Here is a 22,715-nt window from a genome sequence, read left to right on the forward strand (position 1 = left end):
CCCGGCCACCTCTAACTGCCGGTCGGCCTGGACGATGCTGCTTTATCAGTGAGCACATTGCTGTGTGGAATAAAATTTGGGAAAATGTATATGGGGACTAGAACTGTCATTTCCCCAGAAGTCTGATACTGTAACTTATTTTTAGATAATCCTATCTTGTAATTAATATATATAGCTAGGAAGAGGAGAAGCAAATACCACTTCCCTCTTCACCGTGTGGGTCCCTTGAATACCGGAGGCTTTTACTAAGTGCGCCATTTTCCTTCAGTTCCAAGATGCGTGTTTTTCTGCCTCTCAATCATTTCTAAAAGAAGAGTACATCTCACAGTGGATGAGTACATTTATGTTTTTTCCCTTTCAAAAAGCTGTTATTAAATTCATGGCACATCTTACAAGTGATACTAAATATATGTGAAGAGTATAGCCACGTTGCTGTTTCCCCTTTTAATATTTTTTATTACTTCTTGCTTTTCTTTTTTAAAATTTGTCTTTAATTGTTTTCGGTTTTTTTTTTTTTCAAATCCATAGACATTTTTCTGGGATTTGTAAGTTATTCTAATTCTTGGAGGAAAGAGTACATGTGGGCAGGTGGAGATGAAACGGGGTGAGAGTAGGCCGGGCAGAGGTGCAAGGCCTTGTGTAGCAATTGAAACACTTTAAACGAACCCTCTACCGAGAGCTATAGGGGTATCATGTGAAGGGAGGTTACTTAGGTTTTCTATTTGCACCTTCCTTATCTATGGAGTGGGCACAGCAGCTTGTACGTTCTCCCACGGGACCGATGATGCGAGTCGGGTCCCTCTAGACGAGTCCTCGCCTGCGTAAACCTCCTTGCTATCATCCTGTACTTCAGTCTCTCCAGTTATGGTTTTCCCTTGTTTTCAAGGCCTGCTTCTGTCATTCTCCGTCCTAGTTTCGCATTAGAATCATTTAGGGAATTTTAAAGAAATACTGAAGCCTGGGATCCACTGGAGACCCTTTATTTCAGAAAGTCGGGAGTGGGGCCCATGCACCAAATATTTTTTAGACTTCCTCCGGTGATTCAATTGTGAAATCATGGTTAAGACCCTTTGGAAGTTTTCACTTAGGATATTAGGTTCTCCCTGTCATGTGTCAAGCATCATATGTCTCTTGCTCAGATTCTGACACACTTGCTTTCTGAGCCGCTCACCTGGCAGGCTGGAGAAGGCCTCCTATACCTTTTATGTCGATATCTATTCTCTTCGACTTGAAGGTCAAACCCTGAGTGCCATATCTATTCCTAACGCTTTTACAGGGCTGTTACAGAGTTTTGTAAATGATGGGTGCAAAATCAGTGTCTCTTGGCGTGAGAATGAGTACAGGGTGTGCGTAAAAGTCCCTGGGACAGGAGTCAAGGGTAGGCGCTTGGAGAATCTGAATCCAGGTTCCCAGGGACACGTGTGTTAGTCTCAGAGTGTCTGAGATTTTAGCAGACAGCAAGCATTTTCCTTCTGCTCCGGTGTTTCTTCATGTTATTTTTTCTGACATTCAGATGTTAATATTCCACCAAGGGACAGAATCCATGTCCATTAAACTATTTCACTTATATGCAGAATCTAAGGAACAAGAAAGAACAAAATAATCAAAAACAGACTCACAAATATAGAGGATAATCTGCTGACGGCCAGAGGGGAGGGGGTTTGGGGGGCTGGGAGAAAGGAGTGACGGGTTAAAGAAGTACAGATGAGTAGTTGATGGATGGTCACGGGGATGGGGAGCACGGCACAGGGAATGCAGTCAGCAGTAATGCAATAGCTGTGTGGAGAGCCAGAGGGAAGAAAGAGCAATCGGGGATCGTTTCATAAACTATATAAATGTCTAACCAGTATACTGTATCCTTGAAACTAATAAAATTTAAAAAAATTTTTTTAAATACTGTTGAATTGAGTGGGAAAAACATTTTAGAGCATCTCTATATATATTAAGAATGGATTTTAAAAAAAATATATAGAGAAAATTTTAATAATGATCATCTCTTTAATTTACATTTGAGTTTATAATTTATGAAGCATTTTCATAAACACCACATTTGGTATTGATAATGCTAATATATCTGAAACACCTATCTTTGACTATTTTATAGTACCATGTATTTGTCAGAAACTCAGCAGAATTGAAGAATTATATAGATTAAATGACTCAAATTAAAAATCGTAAAAATGTGATTCCTGACTTTAGTTCAGAAGTAGGTTATAAAACAAATTAAACTTTGGACTTCTTAGAATTTTTTAATAAAGTCGATGAGGAGGTTTTTATGAAGACTAGCTGAAGAAAATTGATCATTATTTATTTAACTAAATGAATGATTTATTGGCTAATGATTTCCAAGTCAATAATATGGGCAGCTTTCCTCTGAACTTAGTTTTGGAATTAAAATGGTCATAGAGTGCTTTCCAGAGGCCCTGAATTTTGCACGGGATCAGTGTCTGGAGACTTAGGCATAGATTTCATCTGATTCTGGCTTTAGAACTTTTTTAGAAAATGCATTGTATGCAAGGTTTGAGAACAAATTAAACTCATACACAGTGATAAATGTAGGACCTTTTCTTTTATATATATTTTAATGCTAATGAAAAAATCACTGTGACCGAGTCTGCAGTCAGCATGACATCTGGGGGACCCCAGTGAGACCCCATGGGATCAGTCTACTGATCTTCATGGATTCTTTTGTCAAATGCTGCTTCAGATGGCTTGCAGACTCAAAGACCAAGAAGCTTCCTGTACGTGGGTTTGAGTCTACTTTGCAAGAATGCTCGAGTCTCAGTGAAGGCTGCCGAGACTCTGTTCCCCATCAGTTTCCTTTAACAGTCCAGCTGTTGGTCAGGAAGGGGCCTGGGCTGGGTACGTGGGTTGCAGAGATATGTGAGCTGTGATCCAGTCGTGAGAGAACAGAGGTTCTCGGGTAACTCCACCAACATTTGTGTTAGGGATTGGGGAAGAGATGGGGTCCCTTTCTTTTCAACCTGCGGTCATAGGGGTGGTGGTGCACTTGACATTCGTGATTCTTCCAGTCTTGCAGGAGCAGGGAGGTCGTGGGCTTGGTGTGGCCAGAAACTCAGCTGTCTGAGTGCCGGAGACGAGGTGGATACAACTTGTCCAGAGTACGTTTCTGGAAACCCCATTTGGGAAATAAATAACTGACAGGGAGCTCAAGCATTTGACACAGTTATCAGAGAGGTTTTTTTTTCCTCTTTTCTTCCCCAATATTTTATTTAGAAAATTTTCCAGTGCACAAAAAGTTATGAAAATGCTACAGTGAACTCTCATATACCTTCGATTTAGATTACACAGTTAACATTTTATTATACTCCTCACCCACCACTGTTCCCACTGGCCAGACTGTCAGCTAAGCCCAGATTATACAAATGACTTAAATTCTAGCCCGAATAAGACACAATTAGGAAGGCAAATCTTCTGGAAAAATATTATACGGTCTATTTCTGAAGTCAGATATCATTTTCTTTGGATTATTCACATACTGTTCTCCTTCGTTAGTGCAGATCCTGAGAGCCTGTTCTTTAAAAATAAAGGATCCACATTGTGATTCCATATGACTACCTGGTATTTGTCCCTAAGACCTAAATGAATGGACTATGTTCTTGTTTATACAAACTGCTTATAAGCCCAGACTTTATTGGCAGTATACTCTCTTTTATTAGACCTATAACATTTACAGGTTGTCACTTATATAAATTTTTTTTTGTGAGAAAGCTATTAATGGTTGATTTTTAAAAAGATATTATATAATCAAAGCAAGAGACTGATTTCGTCGGTTGTGATGAAGAGGGGTGTTCTTGGAAGGAATAAAACCATATTATCATCATTATAGTAATCAAAATATTTATACTACATTTGCACTCAGAAAGCTGTTTTGTTCCTCTGATCTTTAGTGTTTATTTACATGGTCGTCTTCCACATTAGCTGTCAGCGATATACATAATTTTATATCTTTAAAACCAAAAGATTTGCTTTAAGAAACCATCCTCATTGATCTGTTTGCACTCAGACTTTGCGGCTGCACTAACAGGATTTCCTCACGTCTAAGTTACAAACAGCACGATCTGTCTGAGTTAAGGCAAGATTACCGTTTAACGTAGTTTTGTGTGAGCTGCGTAACAGGTCTTAGAGTCCTCTGATCATAATTGCCTGTTGAAATCATATAGGAGTGAAAACCTGGGACTTAGTAACTATGAATGTTATATGGATCCTCAAGTAAAATAAAGCAATGTCTTTTTCTGTATTCAGTTCTCTTGCAACTAGCAAGTGAAGCTTTACCGAATGACATGACCTTGGCTCTCGCTTATCTCCTCGCCTTACCACAGGTGAGTTTACCCGGACCAAGAAAGAAGGACTTGAAAATGAATTAACTGATAATCTGTTGTTTATTATAATTGTTTATTTTACGTCTGTCTGTCTGTCTGTCTATATCTGTGGTCAGTATCCAGAGAGTAAATTCTATAACGTTAGCTGAAGTGTTGATTTTAAATCTACTTTTACTTGTTTAGGATCTGCTTTATAGAGTCTTCTAAATTTTAATGTAGTCATATTAAGCTGAACTTGAGTAGATATGATGGAAACTTTGATCCAAAATTCTGCAGTAATAACTAGATATAGGTCGTGGTACGTGATGGATTTGTCGGATTCCTTTCAGCTGAGTTTATCCCACTGTGTTCCCTCCTAGGTGTTAGATGCGAACAGGTGCTTTGAAAAGCAGGCCCACTCTGCTTTATCTCTCCAGCTGGCAGCATATTACTACAGCCTCCAGATCTACGCCCAGTTGGCTCCCTGTTTCAGGGACAAGTGCCATCCTCTGTACAGGGTAAGTCCTTACGGTTTCCATTTTATCAATGAACAGAGTTAAAGTTTTTCTGAAGTAATCGAAACACGTGTTTGCCTCTTTGAGGGTCCCGACCCTCTTTGTGTCCAGAGCACGTCCAGGCGGCCAGCAGCCCTCAGCTTCTTCGTGGTGGACGCGAGGTGGAGTTTCTTGTATTTATTGTGAATGCTGATGCTTCCCCTGACTTTTCTGTCACTTATTTTGTTTTACAAAGTTCATAGGAAAGGCCGAAGTTGTAGGAGAGGCGAGATGAAGGAAGATGGCCCTGTTGAATTTAGGGAAGCAGCTAACGTAATTCCTTGAGCAGGGCCGCATTTTTGTTTATTTTTAAGGCAGAGTTTCAAGAGTAGGACTTGTATACACGAAATGCTTGAAACGTATTATGCTTATTTGCCACCACGCTTCAGACAACTTTATGTAACTTATTGGTAATTTCTGAGTGAAAGCATGTGGCCACGAAGTACACGTGCCTTGTTTTGGGGATGCAGAAGTGTTACAGACCCCCCCAGGAAATCAAAGCGGTCCACGTTTCGTTGTGTGCCCCAGTTTTAATTGTCAGCATTGGGGAATTATCTCCTTTTTGTATTGGATCATTTTAAGTGAATTACTACTTCAACAGTAGATAATACTTTCGAATTAATGTACAAATCCAAGGTTCATAGTTCACTGAGGCAGGATTTTTCCTCCCCTGACCCAAAACAGATGGTAAAGAAATAATTTCACATGTGTATCAAAGTTCTAGCTGTCTTAGCCATCCAAAGCGTATTTAAGAACCTGTAAATATGTGAAAACATTCCATTTGTGGCAAAATCTATGGCTCTCATTCATCAGTTTTTATTTAAAAAGAGAAAGGAGAGTAGGGGAGCCATCCACAACCCAGGTGAAATCTTCCAGGGCATCGTCATCATTGTTTGGTGTATATTGTTCCCAGGCATGGTTTTATGATGATGACATTCGGCCAAGAAATGGGAATGTTTTTTTCTTTATAGCCAGTTGATATAAAGTATTTTGGGAATTTCGAGTTTTTTTTTTTTTTTTTTAATGGCTATTGCTGCTCTGTACAGTTATTTTGTTCTATACTCTAGTAATTTTCCTTTGCTTTATTTTTATATCTCAGGTATGTTTTTATGTGAAATAAGAAGCAGACCTAGTGTGTTATGAATTACGAGAATGAGGTGATTACACACATGGCAGTGTGGCAAGTTAATTTCTGGAGCAGTGGACTTAGTGTCTCTTACTGCGTTCAGCTGGATGGCCGACAAAGCGTGCTCACGGCGTATTTGCTGCTGTCTGTCTCTAAATACCCTTATCTCTTCATTACTGCTCTGTATGTACACAGGTGCCAGATAATTTGCTCCCAAACTCCCAAGTATGTCCAAACACAGTTCTTTTGACCAAAAGCATTGTGCCTTGTTATAGATTTTGAAAATTTTTTTTAGTAAGTCAATTGTGTTCTCAAAATATATTTGAGATTTCTAAGTAGCCGTCACAGAAATGGGATCCAGATGCTGAGACGGGATCTCTTTCTTTCATTCCCAAGTATATAATCTGTATTGAGACCCTGCTGTGTGCCTAGCACTGTGCCCTCCCTTCTGAGATGCAGAGGATTGAAAGGCTGCCCAGTCAGTCAGCTGGTCTGCCACTCACCTCCCCTGAGCACCTCATGGACTCCTTCTGAGCATTGGGACAGGAAGGCGAATGTGGCCGCCTGACCTCAGTGAACTCCCCGCTTACAGAGGTGGGGGTCGAGGAGCTGCGGAGAAGAAGAAAACTGAAACCGGTTTGGAGACAAGTTAAAACTTTATGAACGCCCAGGAGCTTGCTGCAGAGCCGCATTTCGGCCTGTAGTCTTCAGTTTTTTTTCCTAAAAACGTTACGAAAGTAGTCCTCCTGGAGGAAGATTCTAGTCGAACACATTTTTAATGTTTTCCCTACTAGTAAATTACTTTGTACCAGATAATAGAGTGTAAGTGCTGTAACTGGGTTAAGCACAGGGCAGTACAAAAGCACACGGGAGAGCATCCAGTGCAGTTTGGGGACACTCCAGAATGATGGCACAATTTAAGTGGGCTCAGAACAGACCTCAGTTGAGAAGGCTGCCTTTGACTTAAAGACAGAAGGATGGAGCAGCACAGACAGAGGGGTTAGCAGTAACAGACATACTCAAGTGCTGCTGCGTCTGTCACACGTACCCTGGTATTTGAAATAGTGTTGAAATGTTGCCATGTGCAGTTCAAGGCTTGGAAGAGGTAACCGACTCCGGGGGAAAAGGTTAGAAATGGAGGTAATGATCAGACTTCACCATGACCAGGTAGCTTCTCTTCTGTCTGGCCAAGAAGTTGTCAGGATAGGATGTGACAGCAGAGTCAGTTTCAGGGCTTATTTATGGGGGGGTGCCAGTGGACGGTAGGAAGCTAAGACTAACTCTCCAAAGGCCCGGCTGTCTTAAAGCGCCTTCCACACTCATTCGGAGGGTCCGGCTCCTGCCCAGCGTTGCTCCGGTAGAAAGTGTTGTCCCGCCACCGAGCTCCTGGTTCTAGGCTTTGGCCTGGGCTTGGGCTCGCTGCTGCTCTAGCTTCGTTTCAGAAGACGCCAGGTCACCATGTGTTGGCCCTGAGTGATCTCTGGCAGGCAGATCCAACGGGTCATTCGCAGCAGAATGTTTTCATGCGCTTTGCCGTGGAGTCTGTATGTGGCAGGGAAGGCCCTCAGTGAGCTGGCTGACGCGTCCTTACCCTGCCAGCCGTGATCCTGACACTAGTCTTCTGAAGTTTGTGTTCTAGTTGTTCATAATTAAAATTTCTCTGAATTTAACATCCCTTTTCATACCTCTGTGCCTGCGCAGATGTGGTTCCTCTGCTTGAAATTCTTACCCTTATTCCCACTGTCAACAGGTGAGCCTCGGCTCAGAGGGGCCCCTGTGCGACACCTCTTCTGCCTCCCCCCCAGACGTTGGCCTTCTCTGTCTCTCACGGCTCCTGCTCAGCTTTGGAGCAGTTCTTTTAGGGCACTGACAGCTATTGTCGCCCCTCCCTATGATCTTACTTAAGGGTCGCAGACCTGTCTCCCTCTGAAGCCCCTGGACCTCACCCACTGTAGTCACTCGGTGGCTTTTTATTGGCCTGCGAAGAAGTTCAGGACCATTCTGACTGCTGCGCCTGCGGAGAGCCCTAGGCTGCAGTTTCTCAGTTTTGAGTCCTGACTCCTGGAGGAATCGCAGATGGGCACAATAGCTGGATGTTTTAGATACGTGTGAGTTGTCCATTGACTACCTGATGGCTCGTTATTTGGCTCTTCTCAGCATCTTCCTATGTGTAAAACAGCACTGCTGAGTTTGGAATTAAATGTGACAAACTCGTGATGAATCATTGTGGAAATTGAAATCAAAGTGGTTTCAATTTGTTGCCCACACATAATAACACTCAGTGAAGCGTTGCTTCCACTCGATTGTCACTTTAACTTGTTCCTATTTTCAGAGTCTTTTCACATTCCAGCCCTCAGTCCTGTGCTGCAGGTAATTTAGGTAGATTACTAGGTTTGAATAAAAGTATAGATGTAATTTGCGGGGTTATTTCTGATAGGAGGCCTGTGTGTCTCGACGGTAGACACGACCCTGATCCTGGAAGCACAGGCCCCTGGACCCCGGCAGCTGTCCTAATGGCCTTCGGAGCAGCCCGCCTCGCCTCCGTTTTCCTTTTTAGTGATATATAAGGATGATTGGCGCATGGTCAGTTGGAGAAAACTTTTTTTTCCTAGTATTTGTCCTAGTTAACTTGTTTTTATGTTTAAGAAACAATACCCACGTAGCCAAAAAAATTCTAATGGTGAAAATGGTATACAATAAAAAGTCCATGCTTCCTTTTCATTCTCTTCCAGAAATAGCTTATGGATATACATATTTGTCTAACTATACGCATGTGAGTAAGTTCTCTATACGTTGCTCTGTACCTTGATTTTTTCCCCACTAATGTTAATGCATCTCGAGCTGTGATTTTTCTAGCATTACTTTGAAAAGTTTCAGAAGATAAAGTCAGTTATAAATGGAAACGTATCCTTTAGTTTTGCATTCTAGAAAAGCAAACCCAGCAGGGGTTGAAATTCAGAACATTGTGGTAGACTATTTGAAAATGTGGTTTTTTTAAAGCTACTTAATTGAAAATACTGAGTACAAAATTATCTCAAGCAAATAACAACCCCAGAGGGGAAACACACCACCTGTTTAAAACTTTCCAAATAATATTACCAAGAAATGGAGACAGAATGAGTTTATTACCCCTAACTAGTAAGCAGTGGATTAAGTCATGGAGCATTCTGCTGTCATGAATATTTATGAATATTTTGTTTTTACGAGGACTTGGCCACATTCTTTAAAGAAATCATATTTTATTCACCCCCCTTTCCAATTACTGCATTGCCAAGTTTTAGAGAAGTAATAGAATCATTTAACTCTACACACTTTTGTTTTTAAAGTTTTGATGTCTTTCCATGTTAATAGTAGTTGTAAGCTGTGATGTCTTGCGATATCACTTTGAATATTGAATATGGAAGATTTTGAAGCTACCTGTAAAGTCCTTCAAAAGCTTCTTCGAGGCTAATAGCTTTTATACCCATAGATTAAGCCGTTGAACTTGGGTGGGTGAAAGAGGGAGGGAGGTTTGAATGTACTGTACATCACAAGAAATGTGATTTTGGGTGTGAGGCTGTTAGGCAAAAGGCCAGGAGGCTTGACTGCTTCCTCCTTGCAAGACTACAGCCAAGGATGCGTGAAGTGCGGGTTGGCACCTGCGGACCAGGAATGGCAGTTTCCTGTGCACACCCCTGGGTTGGTCTGAGGCTCAAATAAAATTCATGTGAAGGTGCTTTAGAAGCCAGTGTCATACACTTGTGGGAGTAAATGAATACGTGTGTGAAATGAATTGTTGGGGTGAGTAGGGGATGCTTTGGAATATTTTGACAGAAATTGTGATAAGCTCAGGGGAAGAATTCTTATTAAAATTTAAATCGAATGTTGGAAGTAATCACGAGCAGTAAAGATCCTGGAGGAAGGGATAGAAAGTCGTAGTGATAATGACAGGAAAATAATTTGCATAGAGAGCTAGAACTTACAACATGCTCATCTGTTTAGCCTCATGTGATCTTTATGAGGACTCTGTAAAGAAGAAATTGCTTCAATTTTAATAATGGGAAACCTGGAGCTCAGGAGGGAAGAACGAGTAACCCAGGTTCTTTGATATCAATTCCCATGTTTGTTCACCTAATTTTCTTTTTTTTCCCTGGAAGCCGTTATGAGTTATCTCTCCTCATCGGTATTATATTTTACACAATAAACTGAAGTATTGAAAATCTTTCTGTACACTTAACAAATACTTGATCCATAAACTTAAGAAACACTTAGAAACCTATCATTAAGGAATTAATAGAAGACCCCAATTCACCACATTATTATGACAATTTTAAAAAGTTATATCAAGAGATTGAACAGGAAATGATATTCTTGCTCCTGATTCTAAAACTTTCTCTTTTACCATTAGAAAGGGAAAAAAGGCTTAGAAATACAGCTCAAATGGAAGAATGTATGCATACAAAAAGTCAGTCTGGGTGAAACATAGAATGACGGCATTGGGTCCATCACCGAAAGCATTTTCGTTTGTAAAAGGCTCTAATGCCAAGTCTTAGTTACATTTCGTGGGTGCCGTGTAGACACTGGTCCTCATCAAGATCTTTGTAATTTTAAGAGTTATCCCTCCCTCCCACCAAAAAGCATGGTTCTTGGGAGGCTTATGCTTGGGAATCATGTCCCCACTCTGCTACCTACCCCGGGTGGCTTTAGTCCACTTACCTCCTTACATGTCTTTAAAACAGTTGCTACGAAAAGACACCTGTCCTATGGGATTGTTAGACCTACATGAGCTTCAGTTCATGTATGTTTAGCACTTTTCTATACTAAAGACTGAGATAGTAGATATTTGTTCTTAATTTTTTCTTAGAAAAGTGAACAAATTTGGTATATAAAGAATATGAAATAAAAAGTTACTCACAGAGGGGCTACATGTAAAAGAGAAGAGATTAAAGTTGTTTAAACTTTGTGGGAATCTATTGATTATAATTTTTTTGGTCTGAACTTGTATTTTTAACAAAAAAATCTGTTCTGAATATTTAGTGGAGGCATAAATGAGAGGAGATGTAGAATTTCCCCAATTTTACACCTGGAGGAGTTTACAAGGTTTTATTTTATTTTCATGATTAGATTCTTAGACATTCATAGAATTTAACCTTAGGAAGGTGATCATCTACCTAATGATGCTCCCTTGTTTTACATCGGAGGAAACCGAGCTCCAGAAGCGTCAAGAGAAGAGATTTGTTGTTCTCTCCATGGAGTTCCCAGCATCCTTGGTGTGTGATTCTATAATGGTGCTTGTATTCAGATGCTTTGCGTGATTCCTTTGTGTATACACCTTCGTCGGTCACTAGTTTTTAATTTCTTGAGAGAAAGCTCTGGACCCTATTCGCTTTCATATCATAATGGAGAAAAGAATGCTTTAAATGACCTTATTTTATTTGTGCCTCACAACAAACCATGAGGAGGGTATGCGGTGGTTATCGATACTCTTATAGGCGAGGAAACAGATATGAAGTTTCGTGCCCAGACTGCCCCTCTGTTGAGTGAGGGAGCTGGGATGGAAACTAGCACAACTGACTTACCAGCTCCTAACGTCGATTGCATTTCCCTTTTGCCCACACCTGCTTTGTGAGACTCCTGTGCTCTGGAAAAGACAGAGTCGCAAGTACACGTGGTCTCTGGCCTCCAGAAGCTATAGTTTAGTGTTTTCAAGGAAAGGCAATGTAAATTGTGTAAAAGAAGTATGACTGGTGTACGCCTTTTAGTAAACCCCATAATCCTTTTCATTTTTGGAGCACCTGCTTTATACCAGGCCTTGTTGACATTTTGTATGTGTTGTTTCTTAGGCTTCTCAGAACCATGCAAGCTATGTAGTGTTGCTGTTTTGTCGGTGAGGCAATCAAGTTCGTAGTTGTCAAGTAACTTGCTCAGAGTCGCCCAGGTAGTAACTTCCATGCCAGTCTCACTATGTCATGACATTTTCCTCATTGGCAGAAAGAGAATAGATTCTTTTTGTCGCACGTGAATATGAAGGTTGTATGTGGAGACTTGAAATTTTTTGTAGGATCATGAAAAACCTGTGTAATGTCAGTGCTAGCAATTATGCCCATTGCTGCCTTGTGCTACCATTTGGAAGTTTTGCTCTCTGTCTGGTCTTAGGGTTTGTTTCGTAAATGGTATTAGAATACAGAGAATAGAAACGCGGAGGTGGTAGGCTACTATGGCTAAGTGAAAAGTGTGTAGGCAGCTCTCCCCAGACAGGCGTCAAATCTTGGAGATTCCAGGAACCAAAAAGTAAAACATGAACATGGAGCAAAGATGAAAGCGGTTGATTGCATCAGTGGGGGATGGTAAGCTACAGCCCGATGGAGAGGGGCATGGAGTCGCACAGATAAGCTGGGTTGGTATAGCCGCCTCCTCACACTGCATCGGGCCACTTCGGGCTGAGGGCTTTGGTCTGAAGCCGCAGGGCAGAGCACATGTGAAAAGCCTTCTTCATTGTTTTGCCGAATGCGGGTTTGCAGGTGGATTGCAAAGCCGGGGTACGAGTTGCTCAGTGAAAGGACAGCTGCAGAAGAGCTCTCCTGTCTCTTTGACACCCTGATCCCTGGGTATTGGCTCTTGCTTTCTCTGCTGCTCCGCAGAAAAGTGCCAACCGGATGAAGTGTGAGAACAGCCGGCAGCAACAGTGCACACCTGGGGTGCGGAGCGGGTACAGATGGGCGGGCTGGCCCCTGAGCAACAGCCCTCTACCAGAGAACCGCAGAGGTGGCCGAGCCCACGATGGGTGATTCAAGGGGTGCCCCATGGGCTTCAGTCAACAGATAGAGCGGGGGTTATTTTAAATGTCAGCTCTAGAGACACCAAGCAGAAGCATGGGATCCCCTTTGCTTCAGTCCTTTGCCAGGAATACCATCCGTATGCAGGCGATTCCCAAATCACTCTCTAATTGCAGTGAACTTTGCTTTATTCTCTCCGTCTTTCTATCCCGTCTTAGCCACGTAGGCCTTGGCACGGACTCTGCCCTTTCCTGGAATTCGTCTCTCTGTTTTGGCCGGCCTTTTCACTGCTGACGTCTGGGAGTTTAGCCTACATGGTGACTCCTCCAGAGGGGGCCTCCTTGACTCTCGTCTGTAGTGAAAGCACCTCGCGCTTGCCTTACCACGTCCTTTTGTAGTCACTCAATTGCCTCTCCTACTAGGCGACATTGTCGAAGGACGTGGTCACATCTTAATACGTTGCCTGGTACGTGATAGGTGTACAGAAAATATCTGTTAAGTGAATTGAACTGTGGTCTTGTAACTTACTTTGGAGAGTTAGTTTTCAAACCCAGGTCTTTTGACTTGAGACATGTTTCTGTGGTTTTTGAGAGCGGGTCTCAGTGTCTGCCTAGGGGAGAAATCAGGTATGATAACGTTCCCTTTTTCTCAGATCCACCTGCCAGCATCCGAGGCTTCTTTAATTGCTTTTTATCAGTACTGCCAGGTTGTTCCTTAATAGGATCAACAGAGAGAACTTCGGGCTGGATTTGATAATAGAGACTCGACGTTGACAAATTCCTGTGTAGCTTAGAATAAAGGCTTATACATTAGAAATGCCGACAGCTTACCATGATTAGGTACATTTCTGAGAACCAAAAGTAGGTTCTGGAGTTTTTTCCTAATTTGCTTATGTTAAAATATATACCACATCTCCCCAGAAATTGGGAGCGATTGAGTTAATGTTCAAGTATTAGGTTCCCAAAGTAATTTCCAAAGTGTGGCCGAGCCGCTCTTGCTTCGTTGACACCCAAACCAACTTTAACATAAATAAATATGCCCAGTTAATCGCTCATTTTTCTTTCCTGTCAGCTGTTAGCTTCTGGATTTTGTTCTCTCTGAATAATTTTATTGTTAGAGAAGCTGCTAAGAATTATACAGCAGTATCCCATTGAGCCCCAAATTGAGCAGAGTAAAAATTGGTTGGATGCTTTCTTATGCGACTAGAAGCATTTATGATTTCGGGAGCAGGGGTGGGTCGCCCCCGCAACTTATCCCTGGAGAAAACACTCTTCTCCTCGGCTGTCTGGGCATTATTAGTGGGGTTACTGAGCTGCAGCTTTGTTATCAAGAACACTTAGATGCTCCAAAGAAGATTTATCCAGGGCCCATGATGATGAAAACCACTTCCGGGGTGAATTAGTATAAATGACCAGGTAATTGGGAAACAGATCTAATATAGGTTGATGATAGTCGAAAATGCAAGAATATATTATTTTTTAAGTGGATGGAGATTTTTAAGATAGAAAAAGAACAGAGCAGGAGTCTAGAGACTGGATTCTAGGCTCAGTTCCGTGTCCTGTCTTTGTGGTCTACAAACTGCCGTCTCTGCATTGTGACTTCTCAGGGCGGTCGTGAGCCACAGTTAAGTGGCAGCAGTGCAAGGGGCCAAACAGGTGCCCAGTAGACATGGTCTTCTTCCTGTTCCTATTTGTTTTTCTTTTTTTGTTACTCACAGGCTGATCCTAAAGAGCTAATCAAGATGGTCACCAGGCATGTGACCCGATACGGATACGAAGCCTGGCCCGAGGACCTCGTTGCACTGACCAAGCAACTACACTACTACAATGAGCGTCTCCTGGATTTTACTCAGGCTCAGGTCCTTCAGGGCCTGCGGAAGGGCGTGGATGTGCAGCGGTTTACTGCGGACGACCAGTACAAGAGGGAGACCATCCTTGGGCTGGCAGAGTAAGGGATGCCTTTCTCCTAACGGGATGGATCTACGTGTAACAAGACAAGTTGAATTATCAGGACTATTAATCTTAGTCCTTTGAAGATTTACATTCACGGTTGCTATAAACAGGGCTTTCCCCTCCTGCCTATCATATGAGGGAAGTAGGTACATGTCTTCCCAAATGGTGCAGTAGATGCAGACATCATCTTTAACCTGCAAATTTAAATAGTAAGGATGGGAATTATTTAAAAAATTGTTTTTCTCATGATTTTGATAGCCTGGTAACCAACGTTATTACCATGTGAAAGGCAGTAGGCTATGATCAGGGGCGAAAGTATGAAACTTGCTATAGAAATTTAAAAACAAGATTGCCTTTTATTCCTGGCTGGAAATCTAATTTCTTCGATATGTTAAAAGTTAGCTGCAGTTGCCCTAATAGTGGGGGGTGGGGGGGGTGGTTTCTGGAGAAAGGAGACCTAACCAGCTCTCGCAGGGCCTTTTGTGAGAGGCCAGTGGCAGCTGCCAGTTTTCACTTCGTTCCTTCCCCATTTCAGGAGCAGAGCGAGCCCGTATGTGATAAGGCAGTAGTTAGTTCAAGGCCCAATGGGAAGAGTCCCTTTCTTGGTAGGGACTTCCCCTTGGTTTAATGCTAGTCTCCATTTTTTGTTTTAGATCCAATGAGTTCAGATCAAATGAGAATGACTTACATGTCAGAAGGCGGGACAGTGCGTTCACCCACAAGGTTTATTAGGTAGAGGTGTTTGTTTTTAACACCAGAATTTGTTGAGTGCTACTGTGGGCAAGAAACTGTGTGAGGTGTTCTGTGGACTTTATCTCATAAATATCTGCCAAGCCTCAAGGATAATCCTGACATAAGTGTTGTTATCCCCATTTTATAGCTGAAGAACATGAAGCTCAGGCATTTTAAGTAACAGGCCCGAGTTTACGTAGGCGTAAGGGTCACAGCTGTGATTTTTAACCCCGCTCTGGCACATCAGAGCCACTGTATCTTCAGCACAGTACCGCGTGCCCTCGCCTCCACCGCTCGATCACGCCCTCACGGAAGCACTGGCATGCAGGTCCCTCTAGCTTTCTGCCTTTGAAACTAAGGTTAAATTGTGCTTCCATTTAATGGTTATTCCTCTCTCCTGGTAAGTTACTTTAACAAAGATAGTCCTGGTTTTGGTGATAGTGTATGTGATCTATTATTATTATTATTATTTAAATCCTCAAGAAAGTGGCAGAGTAGCCTTGGTAAACTGTAATAATTTTATATCGTATTAGCCTGGGCTGCTTTTTTTACTGGAAGACATTTCAAATTCTCTTTAGAGTAAGATAGGGAATGGAAGATCAAAGACAGATAACAGGGGTAACCTATAGCTGGACGCAATGAAGAGAAGTGTGGGATTTTCTTCTCTCTTCCCCTCTGTTCTCCTGGAGGCTCATAATTTCATAGAGTCATTTAATGTCCCATTGGAAAGGGACCAAAGAGGTAATCTAACCTCTTTATTATTTTGGAAAGCTGAATCTGAGAACCACAGAGCTTTAAAGAGTAGTTCAAGGTCATTCAGCCAGGAGCTTAATGTGGGTTTACAATTTCCAAGTCCAGTGGGCTTTTTCTGTGGGCATTTGGTAACCCTTGGTGCCCTGCTCATGGTTTCTTAGAAGAAGATTGTTAGGCAGAATAAAAAGTTTACAAGATAAGGCATGCCTTACATCATCAATTACATTTTGCTGAGGTTTTTGTCCTTTTGTTTTTTCTTTTTTATGTATCCAGCTAGCATATGCTATTTGAAGTATGTCCTAGAGGACAAATATATGCTTTTGATAAATGTATAATAGAATCTTCACCTCAATCTGTTGCTTAGAAAAATATACAGCAGCCTTTGGATGGCTTGTTTAAAATGTCTCAGAGCGGCCATAGCTGTCGTGAGTTAGATGGCATTTCCATGTCTCACATGCAAGAACCCTTGCAGCTCTGCCTTCAGTTGTAATAATATGACCATTTTTATTTTCTTATTAATTGTATATCCATTTTAATGGCAGTTTTCTGTAAGTACATTATATCTGTCCTTTATTGTCTGAATATTTTAGATAATGCACTCTCACTGGTCGGTCAGAGTGACTTAGAAGAGGCTTAATGTAGTTTGGTTTCTTCCCACTTTATTAAATGATAAAGATATCAATACTTAGTGAGCACGTACCTGGTGCCAGGCAATGTGCCAGACTCCCATGATTGGAAGGATCCATTGCTAAGGGTTCCTGTTCTCTAGGAATTCTCGCTGCATCATGCAGACATAGGTACTCAATAAATATTTTAAGAAATGATTTTTAATTGACCATGACCTGGTAATCCGTGGGCTGACAGACTCAATCTAGCCGTCGGCCTCTTTTTATCATCCATGAGCAAAGGATAGTTTTCACCTTTTTAAATGTTTATGGAAAAAGAAGAAAAAATAATAAAAAGAAGAATATACTATAGAGTCTGAATGGCAGCAAAGCTTAAAAGATTTGTAGTCTGTCCCTTTACAGAAAATGTGTGTTAACTGGTTGTCAACCTCAGCACATTTTGGACTGGATGATTTTTTGTGGTGGGAGGACTGTTCTGTGCCTCGTAGGATGTGTAGCAGCGTCCCTAACTGCTGTTCACTAGATGCCAATAGAACTGTCCTCGGCCACTGTGACAGTCAGAAATGTCTGCAGACTTTGTCAACTGTCCCCTGAAGGACAGAATCACTATCAGCTGAGAGCCACGGTGAGAAAGAGGCATTAAGGTTCCTGGAAGTACTTTCCCTGGGTTGCCAAGAAATGTTTAACAAGGACTGTGCTCTCTCCCCTCTCTCCCTTCCCCGGGGCTGACGGACATTCGCGAAGGACGCTCGAGGAGAACGTCTACAGCGTCGCCCTTTCTCTGGCACAGCGTTACGGCGTCTCCCGTTGGGAAATTTTCATGACCCACTTGGAGTTCTTGTTCACTGACAGTGGGTAAGCGCAAAATTCGTGTTAAGTTTATGCCCATGTCTTTCTTTTCAGACTCTGTTCTAGAAGAGTCATGACGTTTGAAAGTGCGGTTTCACTTTCCCTTTCGGGCTATAATGGGCCAGCACCTTGGTACGCTACCTCTTTATCAGCGATGACGCTGATACAGTAATGTTCTAGCTTTGGTCTTTTTGTTTTTGTTTTTCAGTAATAATCGTCTTGAGTTAGGTACTTTAATATTCATTCATTTGCTCGAGGTTTTTATTGAGAATCTGTTTTGTACTAGGCATTAGATACTAGGTTTCCAAGAGTGAGCACATAGACAGGCGCTCCAGCTATCCTGGACTTTGTAGTCTAGTGGAGGAGACAGGTTGTAATCGAATAATGACACAATAGATGTGACGCGTGACGTGTACCGTGTAAGAGAGCCCAAACGAGCTTTAGCTTTAGTGAAGGCTCTCGCGAGGAAATAACTCTTGAGCTGGGACCCAGATATTGGGTTATGATTAACTACACTGTAGGGCGAGAAGGGAGCCATTTTCTAGGGAAACTAAACAGTTACGTGCAAAAGCTCTGGGACAGGAAGGACTGTGACACGTCCGAGGGCCCACCGGATGGACCACGTAGGTGAGGCCTCAGGAGTCGGGCGGGAGCAGAGTGCGAGATGTGACAGTGGAAAGGCCTAGAAGCCAGAGCATGCAGGAAGACTGTGCAGGCCCTACTCAGGGCTTTGGGCTTTCCCCCAAGAGTACTAGGAAGCTAGTTAAAGATTTTGGTAAAGAAAAGGGAAATAATATGATCACATTTGCATTTTGATAAGATTACTTTGTTTACTCTGTTAAAAGATTTTAGGGAGGCCAGGGTAGAGCTCTATAAACCAATTAAGGAGCTATTATAGTGATAGACTGTGTGACAAGTGACCATAGCTTGGAGTAGGATCTTGAAAGTATAGAAAGAGAGATGAGACTGGGTGTCAGAGATAGCTAGAAAGTGAAACAGGTAGTACTTAATAAATTGATTAATAAGCATCAACTAGATATGAAGGCGAGTGGAAAGGGAGGGGTCAGGAACCGACTCTAGGTCTTCCTTGGTCTGCCTGTGGGATGGTGACACCATTCGGGGAGACAGGAAATGCTAGGTAAGACAAGGTATTTTGAGGGGAGGGCGAGGAAAAGGGCAAAGGAATGGAGAAGTTAGACACACTGAAATGGCCAAGAGGCAAGGTCAGGTAGTAGGTGGCTCTTAAGAGATCTGAATTCAAAAGGGAAGACGGAGCTGGAGATGCTAATTTGGGAGCCATATGCACAAAGATGATAAATAAGCTATGTTGCAGATGTGCTTTGGGGTAAGCATGTAGAATGAAAAAGGAGATAGACTTTAGACAGACCTGAGGCTCTTCCACAATTAATGGTGGAGGAAGAGCTGACAGCAAAAGCGCCAAAAAGAGAAGCAGAGGTCGGAGGAGAAACGGGAATCTTGTGCTGGGGAAGTGGGGGGAAGAAAGAGTTTGAAGAATGGGAGGCAGATTGAGTGGGCTGAAGCCTGCCCGGTGGTCAAGAGATGTTTAGAATTTGGCGTCTTTAATTTTTATTAATTACTTTGAAATATTAACATCTACATTTGAAGTATTTATGAAATTGCCGCATGGGTGATGGTGTTATCTGTGATAAATGCTGCAATGACTTCGCCATTTTTGAGGCACAATAATATGTTCAAAGAAATGTTTCTTATGATATGTACACTGGTATTTTAAAAAAGTTTTTGGCATTTTATTAAATATTCTTTGAATGTTACATAAAATGGTGTCATTTCTGTACAAACAGAATGCTTCACTGGTCTCTGAATATATTATAAATTATCAGGCAATTAGGTAATATGCAGCACCGTTCAGGGCATATCATTATACCTGATAGCAGCGTGATTATGCAGCCGTACAGCAATTACAGGAGCAGGAAACCATTACCTCCTGGCGTCATTTCTCGCGAGTGACAAAACACCTAACATTGACTTAGCCGGTGGTGTCTGATGCTCCCTGTTCTTTGCTTGAAAGGCAGTCGTTTGCCTTGCTATTCAGTCAAACTTGGTAACACAGGCATAGAAATCAGTCTTGTTGATACAATAAATATTGCCCAACATTTATTTGTTGAGTCAATGTAAATGGCAAGTCAGTAGGTCAGAGTCACAAGAAAAATATTGTTTGCCTCAGGGTTTTGTTTTCCTTTTCCTTTAAAAAGATCCTCCCTTTCCTCAAGGTATTTCTCTATACTTTTACATTGTCCTTCCTCTTGGTTGAATTGGCAGCTAGTCCCCGTGTCAGCATGTGGGTAGGTGAGCATACTCAGGCGGGTTTGGGTGAGGAGCATCATTAGGCAATGGAACGTAGCCTTCGGCTCAAGATAGCTAGATCACAACCTGACTGTGTCTCTCTCTAGTTGTGTGTCCCTGCACAAGATAATTCAGTTCTGTCAAACTCATTTTCCTTAACTATAAGATGTAATAGAAATTAAATGACTTCATGGTAGAATATCAAATGTACAGTGCTTCCTGACCCATGATCACTGTTAATTAATGGCAGTTATCCCAAGAATGCCAGTCCTGTAAGAAATAGAATTCTCGTAAACATCCATACTTGAGTTCCTGTTTTCCTTTAATTCCTTACTTTACTTTATTATTGTTGTTGTTATTATTATTTGTAGTTTTAAATAGCAGTGATGGCTTGGAGTGGAGTGGCCACGTGAGCGCGGAGTCAGTTCCAGCTGGCAGTCACTGGCTCGCTCAGCTTCTTGGTTCTCCTGGGGCATGTTCAGCTTTCCAAGCTCAGGGCTGATTTATCATTCGTCGCCAGTTTAGCAGCCATCTTCACCTCTGGGTTATTCTGGATGGACACTTTGGTAGATCTTCGAGGTAACAGTAAGTGCCAGCACGCATGTGGCCTAGTGGTCGGGCACAGGTTTTGGAGTCAGACCACATTCTAAGATCCAAATGTACTGTCTGAAACCCCACTAGTCGCACTGAGTGCCTCTTAATCCTCCCAAGTCACTGTCCTCTTGGTTACGGGACCAAGAGGTCCTTTCCTTGGAGGCCGTGAAGGTTAGAGGGAATCTGGTGGCTCTGAGGCACCACTGCAATGGTTCCCGTTGTTATTCTGTCAGTTCTGCTGACTCCACGAGTGCGTTTAAGTTTGGGACGCAGGATCATTTTGAAATGATGCCAGAAGAGACTTCTTCTAGCTGATGGAATAGTATTTGTTCATCCTTTAAAAGTTATTTTTTTGTAGTATCTTTGTGTTCTAAGCATAGGTTTAAATGCTGAACGAGATAGATACATCTTTTTCCTCATAGAGTTTGTATTCTAATAGAGAGACCACACATATATGCGCACGCACGCGTGCAAACACAGACATACACACGCTCTTGAAAATAGCCAGAAAATAAATTGCTGGTCATAACAAGCATGGTGAAGGAACTGCATAAGGAGCAGATAGGGAAAGCCTTTCTCTGGACCTGGGAAGAGCTCACTCCTGCAGCGAGTGGAAGAAAGGCATCCCAGGCCGAGGGAGCAGGTCCTAGGCCAGGAAAGGTGGTGGCGTTTTTGAGTGAACTAAAGGAAGGCCATTGTGGTTGGAGCATAGTGAACAAAGGACTAAGTAGAGGCCAGAACTGCCTCTGACTGACAGCCTTGGTAGGAGTCCCCATCTTTCCCCGCATTTAAACTGCAGCGCTGAAGGCCAAGCATCATACACTTTCATGTCACTCCAATTTCCACTTTTTAGCCACCCACGTGATTTCCCAAGTGACTTGCTTGGGTGGCAGAGATCGTGGTACCATCTTCTCTGTCGTTTAGTTTATACTGTCTCCTTCAGACCCATGGGTAGGGTCCCTGGTCATAGGGACTCTGACAGTGCTGTGCCGTTTTTCATATCAATTTCATATTCTCTGGTAGATCCTTTTGGTCTCAGATACAAGGATGGGTAAGAGCAGGTTATAGCCGTGGGGAGATGAATAAACTGTAATGCATCTTCCTTTCTCAGAGTTGAAACAGAAAATATACTGAGTCTGTGCCTGGGGGTTGCTGTTGATCAGCACATTGTAAAGCATTCAAAATTCTGGCATTCTCTTCCATCTCCTCCTCCCTTCGAGAAGCTCAGTTGACAAGTTAGTGTGAGAATGATTAGTATATGGAAAGGGAATTTAAGGTAGCTTAGCTTCTTAAAAGTATGTGATAACATTGGGAATTAAGATAGATAAAATTTAGGACCAGGAAAAATCCATATTAGAGTAGGAAGCTTGACTGTAGATATTCAGGTCTTGAGTCTTACACAGTTGTAAAAACTGAGCTGTATATTTGGTTTTGATTTTTCTTTTGGCCTAAGGGGAAAAGAGAATGTAACCGAGATTATGATTTGCATTATACATAAGACAAAATCTACCAGTCCTAAAAATGGAAGAACTAATTACGGCGATTACCCAAATGGAAGCAACTCCTTCCATGCGTCTGCATCCTTCCCGTCCATGTTGTGATCCCTCAGGCCCCTCCCCGCAATAGTCACAAGCTCCCGACACTGGCACAGGGCGTAAGCAAGCAGATGCATTTTGTCCTGTTTCCATCCGGTGGAAAGTGCTCAGGCTTTCGGTCGTGCCAATCCGGGTGCAGACCCTGGCTCCGTGACTTCCTTCTCACCTGTTCCTGGTGGACAGCGTGGTTATCCCTCTGTGTCTGAGTTTCCTCCTCTGCAAAGTGACTGTGCTTAAATACCTGGCCTGTAGTAGGTGCTCTGAAGGAAGGAAAAAAAAAGTAGTTGCTCCTGTTCGTTCTGGAAACGGGCCACTGTCCTGTGACCACTGTTAGCCCAACTTCATACATCTGATTTTTGAACCATGATTTTTCAAGTCAGTATGGCTATGAAGATATGGCTTATAAGATATCTGTTTTGGGCTAATATCATGATGACAGTACTTAGCTTATAAAAAATGCTCAATAAATGGTGCCTATTACTATTCCTGTGCTCTGGTATCTCAGAATATTTTTTTAGAGTGGTAATAATAG

At 42.3% G+C, this 22,715-nt stretch overlaps 1 protein-coding gene across 2 annotated transcripts in view; it reads left to right on the forward strand.

Annotated features, from left to right (window-relative positions):
- The window catches only part of NBAS (NBAS subunit of NRZ tethering complex), a 249,354-nt gene that overhangs the window by 143,636 nt on the left and 83,003 nt on the right, over window positions 1–22,715 (forward strand). For both annotated transcript variants that reach the window (XM_039887818.1, XM_039887819.1), the window contains exons 39-42: window positions 4,267–4,343; window positions 4,703–4,840; window positions 14,475–14,704; window positions 17,565–17,675. In XM_039887818.1, the coding sequence (XP_039743752.1) occupies window positions 4,267–4,343; window positions 4,703–4,840; window positions 14,475–14,704; window positions 17,565–17,675 (556 nt within the window). The remainder of the gene's footprint in view (window positions 1–4,266; window positions 4,344–4,702; window positions 4,841–14,474; window positions 14,705–17,564; window positions 17,676–22,715) is intronic.

Source organism: Pteropus medius, unplaced genomic scaffold (genome assembly GCF_902729225.1).
Source record: "Pteropus medius unplaced genomic scaffold, Ma_sr-lr_union100, whole genome shotgun sequence".
Lineage (NCBI taxonomy): Eukaryota > Metazoa > Chordata > Mammalia > Chiroptera > Pteropodidae > Pteropus > Pteropus medius.